The following is an 18,900-nucleotide window of genomic DNA, read 5'->3' as shown; positions in this document are numbered from 1 at the left end:
GTGCCTTCGCTATTAGATCATCCTTTTTCTTTTACTTGGAGGAACGCTTAAAAAACACTTTTAAATGGGTATGGAACAATGCCTCAGGAAAATGGACTCTTAGCAGAAGGATCAGCCCCATGAAGACCATAAAGAACATTGTTCCTCTCCTCTTTTTGTTGTGTCTGCCATATAGCAAGAAATATATTAATGATTCTGGCAACCACATACCTTCAGACTGGAAAACACGTTCAGTTCCTCAGCCATAGATAAAGAATAATATTCTAAATATTTTTCATTTAAAGTAGGGTCTAGGGGACAGAAGAAAGGAAACGCTGAGGCCCAAATACACAAAGAATAACAGGATTACAGCCTCAGCTCAGGTCACTACCTAAGCTACCTACCTGCATATAGAAACTGTGTTGCACAGTTGCCAGCATTCATAGAAGCAAAAGTCAAGGTGGTATTCACAGATGGGCTGGGCAGCACATTGGCTGCAGTCCAACACTTGTTCTTTGACTGTTTTCTATACCTAGGTATATTTGTGTTTAAAAAGTGACCCTTCTAGTCAAGCTTACCATGAAATCATAAAGAAACATGACTCAGAGCTGCCAAGTTCAGATCTAGGTTTGAACTCTTCTAAAGTTCAAGGAAATTAAAATCTGGGGGATCGTCTTGAATTATGTTTCATTAGAATGGTGATGTCCTTTGGTTTTGAAGCCATAAACACACACAGGCTACACTGCAGCATCAGTGAAAAATTAGATGAGGAGTTGTTTTTTTCACTGTACAAAGACCAGAGCTCTTGTGTAAGGACATTGCTTTGCTTCAACCTCCCATGAATCACCCCAAGCTTTTACCTTCATTTGACGTTCTGAATTCTTTGTCTGTTTCTGTATTAGACTGCAAGACTAGCTCCCTGTCTTTCTATAATAAACATATCATCATAATAATCCTTCTAGTGTACACAAATCTCTGGAAAAACCTGCCTCTCTCTCCAACAAAGGGCATAGGTGATCTGATGAGCTGGAAGTACACAGACTATTCTGGGGGCTAAGAGCAACACTGTGTAGCAAATAGAGTCAGAAGAGGTTATTGAGAAAACTGGTTGAGAAAGCAGAAACAAATAGGAGACTGAGTGAGGTAGGTTGAAAGAATAAAGGGAAAACAAATGAAGTGACAATTTCAAATTGTTTCTGAACACCGGGTTAGGGTGAAGGATGTTTTCAGAGGATGGAATGGTACACAGCTGCGGAAGGGTCACAGGCATTAACAGCTTAAATCATAAACCGAAAATAGGTACAACCAGCTGACTGCATCTAAGAAGCAATAGGATGCAACAGTCAAAGCACAGCTGAAATGGATCCACATGCAAGTGGGCAGGAAAAGGTGTGTTCCCAGAGGGGCTGTACATGGCTGCACAGCATCTCCTGCACCACAGCTGGACAGATCAGCAATCAGCAGAAGGATTCTGGACTGGTCAGATGGCCACAAGGGAACTGGGCGGGTGTGCATGTAGGGATTGGAAAATTCTTGCTTGCTAATGCTGGGGAAACCCTTGGAGCCTTGTTCCCCAAAGCTGACTACACAAGGCAGATGTGACACACCAAATCAGCTCTGAGGGGGCCTTGGTGTTTCTGAGTTTTATACAGCAGAATGGGATAGATGACTATGGTAAGTCTGATGTAACAAAGGATTTACAAAACTTTACTGCATCTGAGCCTTGTAGTTGACTTCCACGCACTCTGAAAGAAGTGGTCAGGTAATTGTGTGAGTGGTTAGAGATGATTTTCAGCAAAAAGCTAAGATTTTCAGAGAAAAAGTAACTTCACTCTTCACACAGAACTGATAAACAATTTAAGGAATAGGCCTGTTTACAAATGGCAACATACAATGGCAAATAACCAAGATGCTGTCCCTTTGCATTTCTAATACTCTAGGAGACAGGAGAAAACCTGACCATCCATTCAAATTTTAAGTTCTGTGCAAAAGTATGCCAAACCAGGGATTGGCACACAAAAGCAGGAGTTAGAAGTGTTTTTACATAATTTTCTGCACTCTAATCCTATGCACAGCTGCAGATAAAATGCCCGTGACACAAACTGTAGATGTAGTTTCTGTCATACAGTTTCCATGCCAGACTATTTCTAAGCTGTCCACAGACGGTAACTAAAACACAATTGTGTTATCAGTAGGCTTAAAATTGCTATACAAGTGGCTGTACCTTCACTTGAAAAAAAATTTAATGGTCTGCAAATCCAAGCCAGCTGAGAAACATAAACAGAACTGTATCAAGCTGTTTTAATTTGTGCTTCTGACTAAAGACTCCTCCAAACCCCTTGGCAACTGGAGATGGGTATCCAGTAAGTGCCTGTGCCTATAGAGGTGCTGGGAAGATTAAAGTCAGAGTGATCTGCCCCAGACAATGTTAAAGCAGTATTGCATGGTGTTGGAACCACACTCTACTCCTGATAAATGGGCTATAAATATGGAGGAATACAAGTATAGCAAATGTATGGATTTTTTGTACTGAAAATCAAATGCAATGAAAAGTTTTCCTTTTTGCTTGTCTGAAACCCTTGACAATTTATTTAAAATGAACTATTGTGTCTTTTTTTCGCCCTATCACATCAACCTATTAACAGACACTTATTAGGAATCATGGAATAGAAGAGAATATGTTTTAAAACATATTACAGCCTGTTACATAATCATAGAAATGCAGAAGGGCAGAGCAGGAAAGGATCACAAAAGGCCCTCTGGTTCATGCCTCTGCTAAGCCAGGATCAACTAATTATTATATCTAAGCCTTTTCTGGCAGATATTTTTCTGACCTGTTCTTATCAACATTCAGTGATGCTGGGCTTCCACAACCATCTTCACAATCTTTTCTAGCCTGACCATTAGAAAATTCTCCTCTGGTGTGAATCTTAAATTTGTTACTTCTTCATAATGGGAGATAATTCCCCTCCTATCTGTAACAGCCTTTTACGCATTTGAAGATGTTTATCCTGCCTTTCTTAGCTCAAACAACCACAATTATTTCAATGTTAGCTCTTGCTTCCTACTAGCATTGTTTCACCATGCTCTTCAACACTCCTTACAATTCAGCCCCACTTCTGCTAAGCAGAGCACCCAAAATGAGATACGATACCCCAGGCTGAGATTTTATCAAAAGTGAACAAAAAAACCCTGTTGCTTTGCTCTGGTTAGCTTTCAGTGGCCAGTTAGAAGAAACCCATAAACATGACTGAAGTGTCATGTTTTCACTGTTTAAAAATCTCACTGCTTGCTTGCCTTTTGAAAGATGGCAAAATGTTGTTGGCACCTGTTGAGCTTGTGATCACAAGATTCAGATCCTTTTCTCAAGGACTGTTACCTAACTAGCTGTCACCTAAGATCCTTTATTTGTAAGTTGTTTATTCCTGTCTACATGTAGAGCCTGGCACTTTCAATTTTATTTAGACCATTTATCTGGTTCCTCAAGAGCTCTTTGAATTTTAATGCTGTCCTCCAGCATGCTTCCTGTCCTTCCTAGCTTCATGTCATCTGCAAATGTAATAAGCATATTTTCTCTTCCATCATTCAGGTCATTAACAGTGAACTGAACTGAACTCAGAATAGGCCCTTGGGTTGTAGAATGACACTTGGGCTATCACTACTCTCCACATAAAGGGTCTGACCAATTTCTCTCCCAATCATCTAGACCATGGTTTTCTATCTGGCTTATGAGAATGTAGTAAGAGATAGTCAGAAGTCTTAGCAAAGCTAAAGAATATGACATCTACTTCTTTTCTCCTGTCTACAAGTCTTGTCAGTCCCTTTTAGACGAAAATAATGGTGGTTCGACATGATTTGTTCTTGGCAAATCTATGTTGGCTGCTAGTCATCTCCTTATCTTGCAGTCATACAGTTTGTTTAATCATTTGTTCCAGCACTTTCCCAAGAATGGAAGTTGAACTGACTAGCTTATAATTCTTCTGCTCCAACTCCACCCCCATTAGCCTTCAGGATCTCTTGAAGAAAACCTGCTCCCAGTTCTGTGATTTCTTCAATCAGTTCAATCTTTTATATATCTGAGGATGGAGTTAATTAGGTCCAATTGACTTAAAAACTGGCCTAACTAATGCTCTAGCTTGTTTTTTTCCAAATCTAGGCTGAGATCTTGTGCCTTTAAAATTATGTTAATAAGTCACACTGTCTTTTTTCATTAAAAACAAATGCAAAAATGTATTCATCACTTTGCCTTTCATGAGTGTCTGTGTGGGTCTCCCCTGACCGCCAAGTACTGAAAAAACAGACTGAAAACAAAGTCATGTGTATATTTTCAAATACAGAGATTTCTATGTGATTTTGATTTAAAGCTCTGCACAGAACTTTACAGAGAACCAAATCAAATATGACTAATCAGTATAGGAACTGCAAAGGACCAAGTCCACACCTGTGCAAACACAGGCAAGCACATCATCCTGTCCCATCATGAAAGCACTACATGTTCAGTGTACCTGCTACCACAATTTGGCTTTATGTGCGTTCGCAACTGGAACTTCTCGTTGTTGAATCAGGGATAAAAGGAAGAAGATATATACCTGGTGCTTCTGCTGTGGGATATGGGCTCTTTTCTTCATTTTCATTGGGCTGATAATCATCCATGTTGATCTGACAGAAATGGAAGGAGAAGAAGCAAAGCCTTTATCAGATGAGGCAGAGGGCTTTCATTCCCTCAGACATCCAAGTTGTTCATGCCAGCACTGCACAGAGAGAGTGTGCTGGCTGGCAGCAGACCTTACCTTGGTAGCAGGTGGGGATTCTCCATCAGCAGTGATAGATTTCAGCTCAATTTTCTCCTCCTTTGTCTCCTCCTCCACAGCTGTTTTTTCTATCTCTTGTTTCTTTTCAGGACTAGCAGTTCTAATGATTTTACAAGACAAAAATAAAAGAGTTACAAAGGTGAAAAGCTGTTTCCCTTTCATGAACTTCATGTAGTACAGCACACATCATGAGAACGATCAGCTGGCTGAGACCAGTTTACATTCCAGCAGCTCCACCTTGTCCTCATCTGCAGCAAAGGCAGAAACTGTGCTTTAATTCCATATAGTAACCTTTTATTTTATAGCTCACTCAATGGCATGTGTTTGTGTGGGTGGGTGTGCATGCACATGTGGGGGTTGTATGTGCTTGTGTGTTTGTGCATATGTGTATTCTAGATCTGTCAGTAGAGATCTCTTTGTTCACCCAATAACAAAGGCATGAACAATTTTTAACCCATATCTTGTGGACTTCCACTAGGTTGCCTACAAAGTTTTGCCCCTCGCTGCACTCCCCGAGCCAGGGAAACCTGCTGACTAGCATGCAGGATGAAGCACAAAGGTCTGCAAAAGAGATGCCCTCCAAGCAGCCTGGAAGACGGCGAATGGAAACAACCAGCAAGCAGAGGCTCCCCTGCTGTTGGCAGCTGGGAATGACAGAGAAGCTCTCCATCCAGCTCATGCCTCCTAAGAGTCTGCGCAAAAACTAAAAGAACTGGTAAGAGAAGGACAGCATGTGGCCTCAAAAGAGAAGGAAGCTGCTGAACCTTGTTGTGGGAATGACAGTCTGAAAATAGGCCTTGTGCTCCAAAGCAATCAGAAGGTAATAAGGAGGTTCAAATGGGATTGTAACTGACACCATTTCACATTCATTCTCTGCTGATGCCCTGAAAACTCATCAGTCACCCAGACTTCTTTCCTCTGATTACACCATTGCAACTGTGGGACTCCCAGCTCATGACGCCTTCTTGTCCTTTAGTTTGAATTCTTTTACATAAAAATTTATATATACATAATTCCATATATAATTAACCACATATATAGTCTATACAAAATGACGGAGAAGTTATACATATATTACATGTACACACATACTTACTTGCACATATATATGTGCATAACGTGTGTAATTATACACACAGGATTAAATGCATATGCATGTAGATAGGTGTATGCAAATGGATTTACCTAGCTAGCTTTTTCCTTTCTTTTTCCTCTTCCTCCTCTTTCTGTGCAGATGTTAAACTCTCAGCATCAGCAAGGTTGTCCACAGCAATGGCCAAAAATACATTCAGCAGAATATCTGTTTGTGTGCTACTTAAAGAAAACAGGCTTTGAAAACTGCAGAACATTATACCAAAGGTTTCTTAATTGAAATTTTTTAGCAACCTGCCATCAGATCTCCTGGATTTTTCCAAACTTCCATTTCATGCAAACGTTCAGGATGTGCATATTCAGCATGCAAAAACCTTCACCTTCCATCCAAATGACTAACACACTGTGTGGGCTTTCCAAAATTTCCCAACAGAATGACTGATATAAAGCATCTAGTCCAGACTTCCTGTTTCCCAAGAGAGTCTTGCTTTGTGCAACAAATCCCACTGAAGATAGAGGGAGTGCTGAATGCTTTGCATCTTTGACAGTTTAGGTCATTTTTATTAAAGCACTCATATTCAAGAGCCTCATACCTTAAGGCACCTGGGCTTTCCAGTTTTGGCCTATGCACTTGGAGTCGAACAACCTCATTATAGGTATTCTCACTGATGTGTTTTTTATGGACAGCAAGCATAGCACTGTCATTAGCATTTCGTAGGCAACCAAAAAGAAATTCATTTAATCTGGACATTGAAGGATTGAGTTGACAACTCTGCCATCTCCTAGCGGAGGGTCCATGCATGGGCAGTCATGCCTATGTAGCTGAAGGGCAAGGGATCACAACTGTTTTCTTGTCTTGCCGGTCAGTGTTCAGATCTCATGTTACAAATCTGAATATCAGCTTCTTTTATAAATTCCTTGAGAGTGGGGTTTATTACACCATGATAACTTTTAAGTAAACCCGAGTTCAAGGCTTAGTCTGGAAATACAGTCTCCCCCCTCCCTGTGCTCCAAGGTCCAATGGCTCCAAAGTCAGCCAGCATGTAGAGCCGGCTCACATCTTCCTCTGCAGTTCACAAAGAGATCCAAATTGTAGCTTTTTTAAGCTGTCAGGCAGACTGCCTCCCTCGACCTTCAGATAAGTGGAATTGCACCATCTCACTTTGAAGAGAGGGTATGCAGGTCAACTGAAATGTCAAGTAACAGGGTTTGAGAGATCTGAATTATGAGGAAAGGCCAGGAGAGCTGGGCTGAGACTACAAGGTGGCTTTATAGAAGAATCAGTATAAAAAGAAATGTCACCTCTGACACAGGAGGGCCATTTATTAGGGAAGCAGAAACTAAACATGAACAAATTTGGAGCAAACTGAGATATGGAACAGAACCATAGCTCTATGTTATATGCAAATTCCTGTGAAAGGACACTCACAGCCCAATTGTGCAATGTGCTTTGTATCTCCTGGGATACGTACAGTGCCCTCACTTCACCTTGAAGCCAGAGAGAACTGAAGTTACTTAACACCAGCACAGGCTGGAAGATAACATAGCACACGATTTTCTGCTTGAAGAACACACAGATTAGAGTAACTGAAATGGAACATGGTTCCTGTTAGTTTATATGTGAATTGATATGTGATCTCACATAAATCAGTTATGTCAAACATATGTTACTGCTATTACAACATTTGTATATAGCATATTGTAGATTATACATATTTTTCTTCCACATAAGGCTTGGATGAAAGCACATGGAATATATTACTGAAAAAGCAATTAAAGTAAAAATATGCAGTAAGTACAGGAGGTACACACAGAGATTAGTTTTTGGAGAAGGCAGGAAAGAAAAACCTAAGAGAGAATTAAGGGAATGAAAAATAAAAACACTAAACATGTAAAGTTACTAAATAAAAGCTTGCTTGCGGAACTGGCACGTAGCTGGCTCTTACAACTGTTTATATGCCTAAAGTCTTAGCACTAGCTAAAATTAAACAAACTTGTTTAACTTTTGGGAGTGCAAAGCCAAAATTCAGACCTAGGGAAAGGTAAAAATGTAAAGTATGAAATTCATTATTTTCTGACATAACAAAGTAGTAAAGGCTAGCTTTAAATTCAGCCCTACTTGGAGAAAAGAGTAGCATCAAAGGATACAGTTTCCACAAATGAAGAGGATGATGAAGTAAATACAGACCAACATTCCTGGAAAAGAGGGGCCGCCATAAGCCATGATCCCATCATACATCACCGAATTCCAGTCCTCCCCAGTCAGGATCTAAATGACACATTCCCACCAATAAGGGATACAGTGTTAGACCACACAGAGAATTTGAAAACCCCATTAACACAAAGATATCTACTGTCCTAGAGAACACTCCCTCCCCCAGGATGGTTGGAGACTCTGTCTGTGTTCATCTAGAAAATAAAAAAACACCCCACACTGCAAAACAGGGAGAATGCAAAGAGGGTCTGTGCCTAGACCGTATCAAAAAAAAAAAAAAAGAAAAGAGATGTTCCCTTGAAGACAATGGCTGAAGCCAAATGGTTCTCGCAGGCAACTCTGTTCAAGTCTCCCCACCTCTCACAGGTATTTCCCTTCCACGTGCCTGTTTCAGACAGGCTGCACAACCTATGGCACTGAAGACAGCCCTCAGCACAGCCCTCTCCGCTGCTTCCCTTCACCTTGCATGCAAAATCATGATCCTGATGCTCTTGGCTGATCACTCCCAAAACTTCAGTCAGCTCAAAGGCCATTTGCTTAATTCTCTGGTCCTGTGAGCACATGTTGTCCCCCAGAACTGTGGGAGGGGGGAGGACAGCTGCAGGGTTGGGCTTTGGTGTGCAGATGCTGCCCTGGGACATGGCAATTGCCATTCTCTTGTCCTACCCTGCTAAGACCTGGTGGCCTTGCTACACACCGGGGCCTTAGCTTTGGTTCCCCACTTTGGGAGGGAATATCCCTGTGCTGGCAGCACAGCAGGGCACCTTGCTCCTGGAGCTGTTGGCCTGATGTCCAGTCTCGAGGACTGTCAGGCCGAAGGGGAAGGGTGCAGGACCTGCCCTCTGTTTCACCCCGTGTAAACACAACGTGTTGGCCCCACTGGGACCACTCTTGCCCTTACCTGAAACACCGTGAGGAGGGACTGGGGGAAGTTGTCAAATGTGCTCCTCCTGGTCTGCATCTCGTCAAAGTTAAACTTGCCCCCGAAGAGCTGCATCCCCAGGAGTGAGAATATGATAATGAAGAGGAATAGCAGCAGCAACAAGGAGGCAATGGAGCGGACTGAATTCAGGAGTGAAGCCACAAGGTTACTCAGGGAGTTCCAGTATCTGGGAGAGAAAATAGAGGCAGTTAAAATTCCTGCAATCCAAGACAGGTGCTCATGGACTGCACAGGTTATGGGTTCAGGCTGCCTTCTACGTATAAGCAGGCATTTCCAAATACCCTGTTAAGCACTGAATCATTGATGTGGTTCCCTAAGATAATGAGACCTACTGCAGCTAATGAGTAATTTTACTACCACACGTGTACATACACAATTCCCTCCACCCCCCACCCCATATGCACACCCAGAAGATTATTGCAGCACTCTCCATCTAAGGCTCTGCAAATCTTACATCAATATACGGTGATTAGTTCTTGCTGCTTCAGTGAGTTACATTCTAACCAACCTCATTAGAACACTCACAGATGTTATGGCAGCCAGAATACCTCACTCCAGAGAATGGCCTGTAAAAACTAACAAGAGCAGATGGGGAAACAGTTTGGATGCAAATTCACACTTGTCCAAAATCTGGTGTATACGAGTATTTGCTTAGGCTCACTCACAGATAGAGGTTGCTAAGCTTTCTGGGATTGAGAGGAATGAGAAAGATATTAAAGGACCTTTTACATGGACCCTGAAAGAGACTCCAGATCTACACCCATAAAGTCCAGAGTTTCCTTCTTTCTTGGAAGAGCACATCATTAGTGCTTTTTTGGGTATCAAACCCGCTATACTTCCTCAAACAGGCTGCAGAACATTTTGGAAGGGCTTCATTCAAGAGAGAGGATGGCTAAGACCTGTTCTCTCTGGCTTGTGGCCAGATCAGACTGATGTATGATGCAGAGAAAGGACCTTCTTGCCCTTGTGGTCCCACTTAAGGGTTCAAAGAGATGCCAGCAGCATGCTCTGCTGCAGCACGTCAGTTTGCTTGCATTCTTTGCCAGCCTGCAGAGTAGCCATGTGTTGGAAAAAGGCTTTAGAAAAAATTTCTAAAGAATCCACCACATCATCCATAAAGCAACTTCTACTTTGATCTTGCATCTGCTCAACTACTCCTAGTCTACTTCTTAGCTGGTCAGGACCACTTCTCTTTTATGCAGTTTTGAGTCTGACAGAGCATTCAAACTGGGCTGAAGATTAGCTGTCATCTTCCAATCACCTCATTTTGAATGCACATTACCAGCAAGCTTCAACAGCTTTCACAGGTCAGCAAGCCAGTAATGTTTGCCTGTGATCTCTAAGTCTTCCTTCTAGCACCATCTCTTGTGGCCTACCACCATGCTTTGAGATTCCACCACTGCCAAATTTCTCTACTCCTTTCTCCCAAAGCCCATAATATCAAACCTTTCTTTTCTTAGAGGATTCTGAATTTCTAGCCATATTTTCCTCAGAGACAAAAGTTCCACTTGAGAAGGATGGCAGACATATCTAGTGCTCTCGCTCCTTTTAGGAAGCTGATCCTTCAGTATACATGAAGGTAGTGTAGTCATTAGAGACAAGGATTCTTAAAATCCCAGTTAAATTACTATTTTAAAAATATCAGCATAAAAAAATTACTTTCCTTGTCCCATGGAAGACAGGAATGTATGAGCAGCCCAATCACTTTATGAAGGTTAGATCTCCTCTGATCTGCAGAGGGACACCGCCATGTCCTCTGAAGTTCAGCAACTGGTTCATCTCCAAGGGTGGAGCTTCAAAGAGAGCTGTGATATTTTCCCTCCAGCCCAGCTTCAGCACTTCAGAGAAAACTAGAATGCTTTAAAGTTTAACTGCAATTAAAGAGATGAGCAATGAAAAACTGCAGAGCAAAGGTAAGGGCATGGAAACTGTGGGCTCAATGCCACCAAATGTCCACACCGAATGTGCAATGTAACAGCTCGCTGTATTTGCATTTATGCTTACAGCTCACATACTTTCACACTTTGGAAGGAAGGGAAAGTGACACAGGAAAAGGGAAAAATGCATTTCTGATGAAACTCGACTGACTTTAGCATCCTTAAACCAGAAACTGGTGGGGTCCAGAATATCTCTCCAAGCCCTCCAATGTCAGCCAGGACACACATTTTCTAGATCTTTCTAGCCGTGCCCTTAAGAGGCATACAGTAGAGCTGTTACCCATCTGAATAGGCTCAGTGATTCCCTTTAAGCTTAAATGCCTTGCTATCTCTGAGCACAACTGCACAGACTTTTATCAGCTCTTACAAGTGGCTCAATACCTGAGATTCAGTTTCTTATGTAACTATCAAACTTAAAGCAATTAACTGAGATGACCTGGTGATAAGATTAGTGCTCTTTTATCTGTGTACTGAGTGCTAGAAATACAGCACCATTATAAAAGTTAACAAACCAATTGGTGGGGGGTGGGGAAAGAACGAGAAAAAGGAAAAAGGGGAGGATAAGGAAGGCTTGACTTGACTGGGATGTGAAAATCACAATTGTCTTGTCTTAGTGTCCTAGTAAGCCTGAACGGAGGTTACCATCTGTCACATTAGGTGGTTGCAGAAATAACATTAACAGCCCCTCAAAGTGAAATCCGGGGTCACTCAATGAAGCACAAGGCTTTCAAGTCAGGAATGGATGAAGCCCAGACAAAGAAAAAGTGTCACACTGCTTCATCCTCTTTGGTTAATATACTGCAAAGAATAAACAGTTACAATAAATCTCGTGGCACTGCTGGATGGAATCAGAGGTTTCGGACCAGGCAGCATATAATGGGAGGTATGAGAGAAAGCATTGCTGCTTCCTCAGACTTATAGGGAAATGAATGTGCTGCTTAACATCTCCCGCTTGCAGATCTCAGACCCTTGAGGATGCCAGAGAATCAGGCACTGCAAAACCCCAGTGAGTAGGATGCGATTACGATCCCTGTTTCAAAATGGAGGAATGATGTAGTGAAGTTAAATGGTTTGTTCTACATCTCACACAAAAATCAATTGCAGAAATGGATTAGAACTTAATGTGTTCTTTATTCTTTTCCCTCTCCTCTCCATTGCCTTCCACTATGTCTTTATGATACTAGCATTCACAGGTGCAGAGCTTAAAACAGTAGCAACAGCTGGCAGTCTCATTGTAGGAAAGCTTCCCACACTGTTCATCCAATATAAAACCACTTTGAAAGCAGGTACAAAAAAAGGTGCCCTCTCGCCTCCCTACGGTGACATAACTAGTGGCAGGATTAGGTATAAAATATCAATTTTCAGTATGCTGTTGCAAATAATTTATTTTTCAAGTATAAAGGACAAAATATAGGGATTTATAAAACAGCAAAGGACTATTTATAAAGAAAAAATAATTTGTCTTCTCGTAGCAAAGGGAGATTTTGTGCACCGCCCTGTAAAAATTAGGGAGAATAAACCAAACAAATTATATTGTCTGCTTGTCTAATGTACAAAACTAAATGATTCTGAAGAGTATTTATAATTATGGAAGAAATATTTGCTCTTGAAATTCTAAATGTGGTTTTTAAAATGAGGCAGTGTTCATGTGATGGTGTCTTGTTTCTATTATATTAGGGAGCTGTATTTGAGCTTTCCTAGAAGTGTATCATCTTGACACACCCAGAATTTTTTTGTGCTTGGTGTTTACCATGGAAAATCCATACAAATCTATAAAGATTAGGCTACCTACTGATGTACTCTCACGAGAATAATTTTACTGCTTTGTGCCTTTTTAATGCCCTTGATTATCACTCCACTTTATGTCCCCATGTCACTGCTCATGAATATATATTTGACACAAAACTTTACACTATCATCCCTCCTACCCTGCCCAGCTTTCTGGGATTGTATCTTGCTGTATTATCATTGCACTCAGGTGGTGTATTCCACCAGTATTGATAACATCATCAGAAAATCATCACTGTATTTAGAGCTGAATGAATAATGGAAACATTTGTATTTTACTGGAGAACATCAGAAGTAAAAGTTTTGCTTTAATGCCAGAATATTCTCTCCTGCAGTAAGACATGAAGAAGTCTAAAATACTGCCTTGGAGGCTTGTGCTAGGGCCTTCCACATGAGGGTGAACTTCACCCACGGAGGGGAAAAATCATGAAGAAAATTATGAATAATTAAAAAGCACAGATAAATCTGAGACCACTACCACATACTTGCCAATATTTTAGGAACAGGATAGAAGGCAAAATCTGATTAATACATTATTCATAATGAGTTATTCCTCAGCTTTGTGCTTTAGACACAGACGCCTGTACATATTGCAGGAGACGTATTCCAGGTAACATTTGCTTCCATGCAAAATTGTATTTTAGTTCTGCTGCAGAATGAAGGTAAATATAACTAGCCCTACTGCTATTTAGTTCCAACGTTACACCTCTGCTAGAAGCTTTAGGAATATTTGAGTACTCCAATATCTCAAGCTTCCTAAAGTATTAATGATATTCTCTCAGCATTTGCCTTTCTATTAGAGAATTCTCTTAGCTAGATCATATATTTTGTGTAGGAGTGGAGAAATGTCTTGAAAAAACAATGACCTCTCCAGGATGCTATGTTGAAGCTTATGCTTTTATAGCTATTGGTATGTTGCCCTGGGTGTATCTGATTACCCAATGCCTGAAACAGTTACTGGTTTCCTCAGAAACCAGGCCTGGGACGCCCTGATGATAGCTTTCAGACCCAAAGATCCAGGAAAAACAGTCACCAGACCAGAGACCCCCACTATTTCTGAAAGGGCAAAGATGCCATTCTTGCTGGAAACTCTTGTTAGCTGGAACATTTTTACCTCTTCTATGATCACACATCTAAACAGACCACCTATTCTTTTTTAATAGTTGTAGGCTTTCTTTGGCCTCTCTCTCTGAGACTGTAAACTGATTTTCTGTCTCTGCCATCTGACCTTGAAAACTATCCACCCTGCCAGAGAGTTAAGGCTCAGAAGCTTATAAAAAAGGGCAAATCTTGTACGATGCACAAGTTCAAGTCTGTTGTTTTTTCTGCCTCACAGCTCTGCCATCTTGACTGTCTTCCAGTTTTGGTCTTGTTTTTCTTATGCGCTATGTTTTTTATCTCTAATTTCCCAGCAATTTCCTTTGGGAGAGTTTATAGCAATTCTAGGGACATTTTCATCGCTGAGGTTGCAGAAAATACACTCTTTCACCACCTCAGTCAAGCTTTTTATAAGGTGTTGACTCGTGCCCATATGGGAAAAGGCAGACCCTGTGCTGCTTCAGAAGAGCATTTGGAAAGATTTGTTCCAAGAGCTCCCATATCTCTCCTACAACCTCCCTTCAAGCTGAAAACTCCTGCCAAACAAAGCCAGTGTTTTGGAGGTACCTGACTGCAGGAAGCAGCAACTGTTTAATAGACACCACTGTGCCTTTATGCAGAGGGAGAGGAGAAAGGAGGAAAAGGAAAAAGAGGGGAGACTGGACTCTGGAAAAGCCTGGTTTCTTCATAAAGCTGCTGCTTCGTGCTCGACTCCTCCGAAGGAGAAGGGCTGGCAACATCCTTTGCCTATAGCTGCTGGTGTTGACACAATCTCCCATTGAGGCCACTGTTGAGTCTACTGGAGCTGGCACGAGCTCCTCAGCCAAACGTTGTTTCAGCTCAAAGCAGTCTTTCAGGCTCCTCTCTGTCATCGTAAAGCAACAGAAAAGGTCACAAGGCTATCTACTGTTTTGTTTTCACTTTGTCTTTTGCAGGAAACCCTAAGAGTCCAAGCTCAGCTCACATGATTCTTCCAGATTTCAGTTTAACAATCTGCATGGAATCAAGTGTCTCCAGTCCCCTATGACAGACTCCTCACCAATCCTTATCATTCACATCAGGGATACCCAGTCTGTACAGCCCTCCCCATCCTGTCACAGCCTTCAGAAGATGAGGACTGTCAACCTAGCACTCTCACTACCCAGTTAGTGGTAGAAAAAGTGAAAAAACAGGGATGTGAGTGACTTGTACCTATATATGTTGTGCATTGAGCCATAGACCTCCTTTATTCCCAAAGAAGCACAAAAGTACCTTGTGATTTTAAATATTCTTAGGAGTCGAACACATCTCAACACCGAAATGCCCAGTGGTGACATGATCTTTGTCTCAACCAGAATTGTTTCCAGGATTCCTCCACACACAATGAAACAGTCAAAGCGGTTGAAGAGGGACACAAAATAGGCCTGGAGACCAAGGCTGTACATCTTCAGCAGCATCTCTGCCGTGAAAAGAGCTAGCAGCACCTTATTGGCAGTGTCTCATGAAAAACAAACAGAAACAGATCAATGAAACTTAGTCAAAAGATCATCACAGCTAACCATCAGCCCTTGCCTATAAGATTCCCCTTCTGGGATCCATCTGAAAGGTTAACCTCATATAAGCTTTGGTTAAAGAATGGACTTCAAAAGTGTGGGCATCTGATTCACAGAAATGTTTTATGAAGATGCTTACAGCAATTCTTATGTATTGCACATACAGCTGCGAGGTATTACACAACCACACAACCTACATGGCAGGGACATGCCTTCCCATGCACAACCTCCCATCACACTTGTCATCTGCAGATGAGAGTGGGAATAGAAGAGCTGCTGTGCTACCTACTGTTGCTTAATTAAGCCTTTCAGCTGCTCTCACCTCCAGTGAGGATTCAACTGTTCCGCAGACAGAAGAACTTTACAAATCACTCTTCCTTCCTCATCCCCCTGGTAACTAGAATTTATCATAAATACCATTTCAGGGAAACCCTTGGAGAACCTGTGGCTCCCAGTAGCTATCCATAAATTGGAAATCCAGTTGCTACAAACATATATATAAGCGCTCCTGATCTAACCTACGAACAGTGGGACACTGCTTTGGCTGGAAACTTGGAACTTGCATTTTCCCAGAAACTTCTTCAATTGTAGGCAGATATTTTGTTGCATGATTTAAGATCCTCCACAGACAGAGGACTGCTTGGAGCTGTGTATGCTCCTTTTACATTGTATGGTCTAATGCATCAGATCCTCCCTCGGCCCCCTTTTTTGGCACTGACCACAATAAACAGAACCATCAGCCTCTCCTCACCTTGGACCTCCGTGAGCCAGTCTGGCTGGTTGTAGTGTTCTGAGGCAATGGTAAGGGTGTTGAGAAACACAAGGAAGATCACCAACCAGTAGAAAACGTTGGACTTGACAGCGGCGCGGCACTTTCTTCTGCAGAATCGGTTCCATCGGCGCCAGTAGCGACTTGAAAAATTGGAAAAGGAAAAGTTCTTTTCAGATAGGGATCCTTAGGCTATTGAAAATCTCTGTCAAGAGATACTCTAGTGTTGATGTATTGTTCAAGAGAGATAGAGAATAACTTCGAGGTTCACCCTGAGAAATGTTCTCTCTTTCTCATCAGAGTTGACAGTTGTTATCATCCTTCCTTTAGCTACAAGAATAAAGTTAGTCCTAAGCCAATTTGCAACATTTAGGGGTGAATAAACCTCTTCAAGCAATCTCTTAATCTGATTAAGACATCCATTGCAACTACCCTGAGAGGATTTTTAGCCCTGCTCCCACAAAAATAATTATCCTTCTTTTATTTAATGCTTGTGGCCTGCAATGGGACCTTGCCAAGCCTCAGGGCAGTCAATGAAAAGATACCCATTATATACCATGGACCTTTGGACTAAGTCCTGGGAGAGATGATGTCAAATATGAGGAATATTTCCAACATTCAGCAATGTTCAGGAGTAAGCCCAATACAAGGACTAACTCTGAACAGAAACTGAACTGAACTTAGGGGACCTCAGCATCTCACTTTCATGCCTGGAACGAAGGATACCATTTGCTCATCAACAGACCTTTTAAAGTTTGCCTTCCATGAACACATCCCCTTGTGTCACTGATTTCTGAGGGTAATTACTAACCACAGAAGATATTTAAAGCTAATTACACACCTCCTACTCTTCAGAATTTAACTTGCATAGCAACCAGTTTCCAGGCAACACTTGCCACTGTATAATAAATCTAATAGTTTTATATAGATATTATATACATATGTGTGTGTGTGCGTGCATGTGTGTGTGTCTAAAGAGACAGACACATACACAACATTACAGAGAACTTTTCTCGGCTGATCTTCTCTTATGTATTATTTCCAGTGATAAACTATGGCAATGCTTGAGGTCAGGGTTCAGCACCTATATGAACCAAAGCCAGGCAATGTGAACATTGCACATTGGCCAAGAATTGTGCAACAGCATTTTAACAGGCTGGATTTGATTACTTCATAAAGTCACCCAGTCCAGCTAGCACGAACAACTAATAAGGGCTGTGCGTTTTGCAGTGGATTTGGGACAAGATATGATCTTCCCAACTTTCAAAATGGGCACAACACTTAGATATTCATGTTATCAGTAAGTCATTAGTAATCCCACACTTTTGTGTGCATTTGTGCACAAATGTGCATGCACATGACCATGAACCACAAGTGGTTTTTCATGCTTACACCTACATACAAATAAATCCATGGATTGTGGGAATCTGATCATGTATGCAACTCTTCGCACAGGGATGCATATTGGCAGTATGTATGCATATGTGCATTCCTGTATTTACATTACTGTTCATTATTTAAGTAAGCTGAACAGAGTTGATCACTTGTTCCAGTTATTCTGAAAATTAATTTAGTTTTTTATAAAACTGACTTTGAATTCAGAACTACGGAGACAGCTGGGCTCCTGTTGAAGACATAGAAATGGACTGAGATCTCAGCAACCAAGTTCCATGAGTTCGGTCAGCCTTTCCAATAGAAACCCATGGATGACCACCTGGGAACTGTTTCACATTTTGAAAAGCTTTAAGTCAACAGAAAAACAAATACCACCAGAAAAACCTCCAGATGTCCCATAGTGAAAGGGAACATTTCACAAATAAGATGCAGATCTCATCAGTTGAAAGATTTACAAGCAAGCAAAGCAGAGTAATGCAACAAAGTGCAGGAAAGAGAACCTTGAGCTGACAGGGTTGATGTTGATGGATCCAACACAATTATGTGATTGAACTTTTTTTTCTTCTGCTTTTATATTTTATGGCTTGAGATATGGAGGTAGCAATCAGATAGGTACTTCTGAGTGAAATACTGTCGCTAGTCCCGGTGCCTTACTTCAGTATGAAACTAAGAAAAAGGATCTTGATTTTTGGTAGATGACTGACTAAACCCTGACAAGTTTGGCAGTATCTCCTAGAATCACCACGGTGTCCCACAGATACAGGAGTAAACCACTTCACAATGTAAAGAACGAAACCGGTGGAAAGGAGGAAAAGCAAAAGTCAGTTTTACTTACCTAAACTTTGATTTTGAGATCCGATGCCTGAAAGACAAGAATTGCCATTAAAGTCTCTGAAGCTCTCCCATGCCTCCCAGGCTTTTATGAAAATAGCAATAGCAAGAAACAACATTAAGCTCAATTAATTTTTTAATGGATGCTGTTTTCCTCTTGAATCCCATGTAAGTCAATGCATGCACTGGGCATGGCTAGAATTCCCTGATATACAAATCTTGGTTTTTGGTGGGAGTCATGAAGCAGGAGTCATGCCATGATGGGATTCTAGCACCTACAGACATCAGTGAACTAGCTTTTCTCTTGGGTAAAAGGCTGGCCTAATGCTAGGGGCACTCTACATCTGCTACTAAATTTATTTTTTAAGTACAACTCTTTTTTTTATTTTAGTGACTATTTTTTTTTCCTTATATTAAAATATGTATGACTTTATACAGACAGACTTGTTGCTTTCACACATCACCTGTCACTTCAGGATATATAAGCACGTTATGAAACCATAGGGAAAA

General features: G+C 41.3%; 1 protein-coding gene across 1 annotated transcript in view; it reads right to left on the bottom strand.

Annotated features, from left to right (window-relative positions):
* The window catches only part of CACNA1C (calcium voltage-gated channel subunit alpha1 C), a gene marked incomplete at its 5' end in the record, with an annotated part of 490,257 nt that overhangs the window by 89,240 nt on the left and 382,117 nt on the right, over positions 1-18,900 (bottom strand). The window contains 8 exons of the mRNA XM_082008523.1: positions 4,569-4,638; positions 4,770-4,890; positions 5,976-6,090; positions 8,031-8,151; positions 8,999-9,206; positions 15,115-15,340; positions 16,147-16,307; positions 18,395-18,421. Coding sequence (XP_081864649.1) covers positions 4,569-4,638; positions 4,770-4,890; positions 5,976-6,090; positions 8,031-8,151; positions 8,999-9,206; positions 15,115-15,340; positions 16,147-16,307; positions 18,395-18,421 — 1,049 coding nt within the window. The remainder of the gene's footprint in view (positions 1-4,568; positions 4,639-4,769; positions 4,891-5,975; positions 6,091-8,030; positions 8,152-8,998; positions 9,207-15,114; positions 15,341-16,146; positions 16,308-18,394; positions 18,422-18,900) is intronic.

The sequence above is a fragment of the Phaethon aethereus genome, assembly GCF_964289735.1.
Source record: "Phaethon aethereus genome assembly, chromosome: 1".
In the NCBI taxonomy this organism is placed as follows: Eukaryota; Metazoa; Chordata; class Aves; order Phaethontiformes; family Phaethontidae; genus Phaethon; species Phaethon aethereus.
The sequence above is the reverse complement of the archived record's forward strand: the minus strand, read 5'-3'. Positions and strand labels throughout refer to the sequence as shown.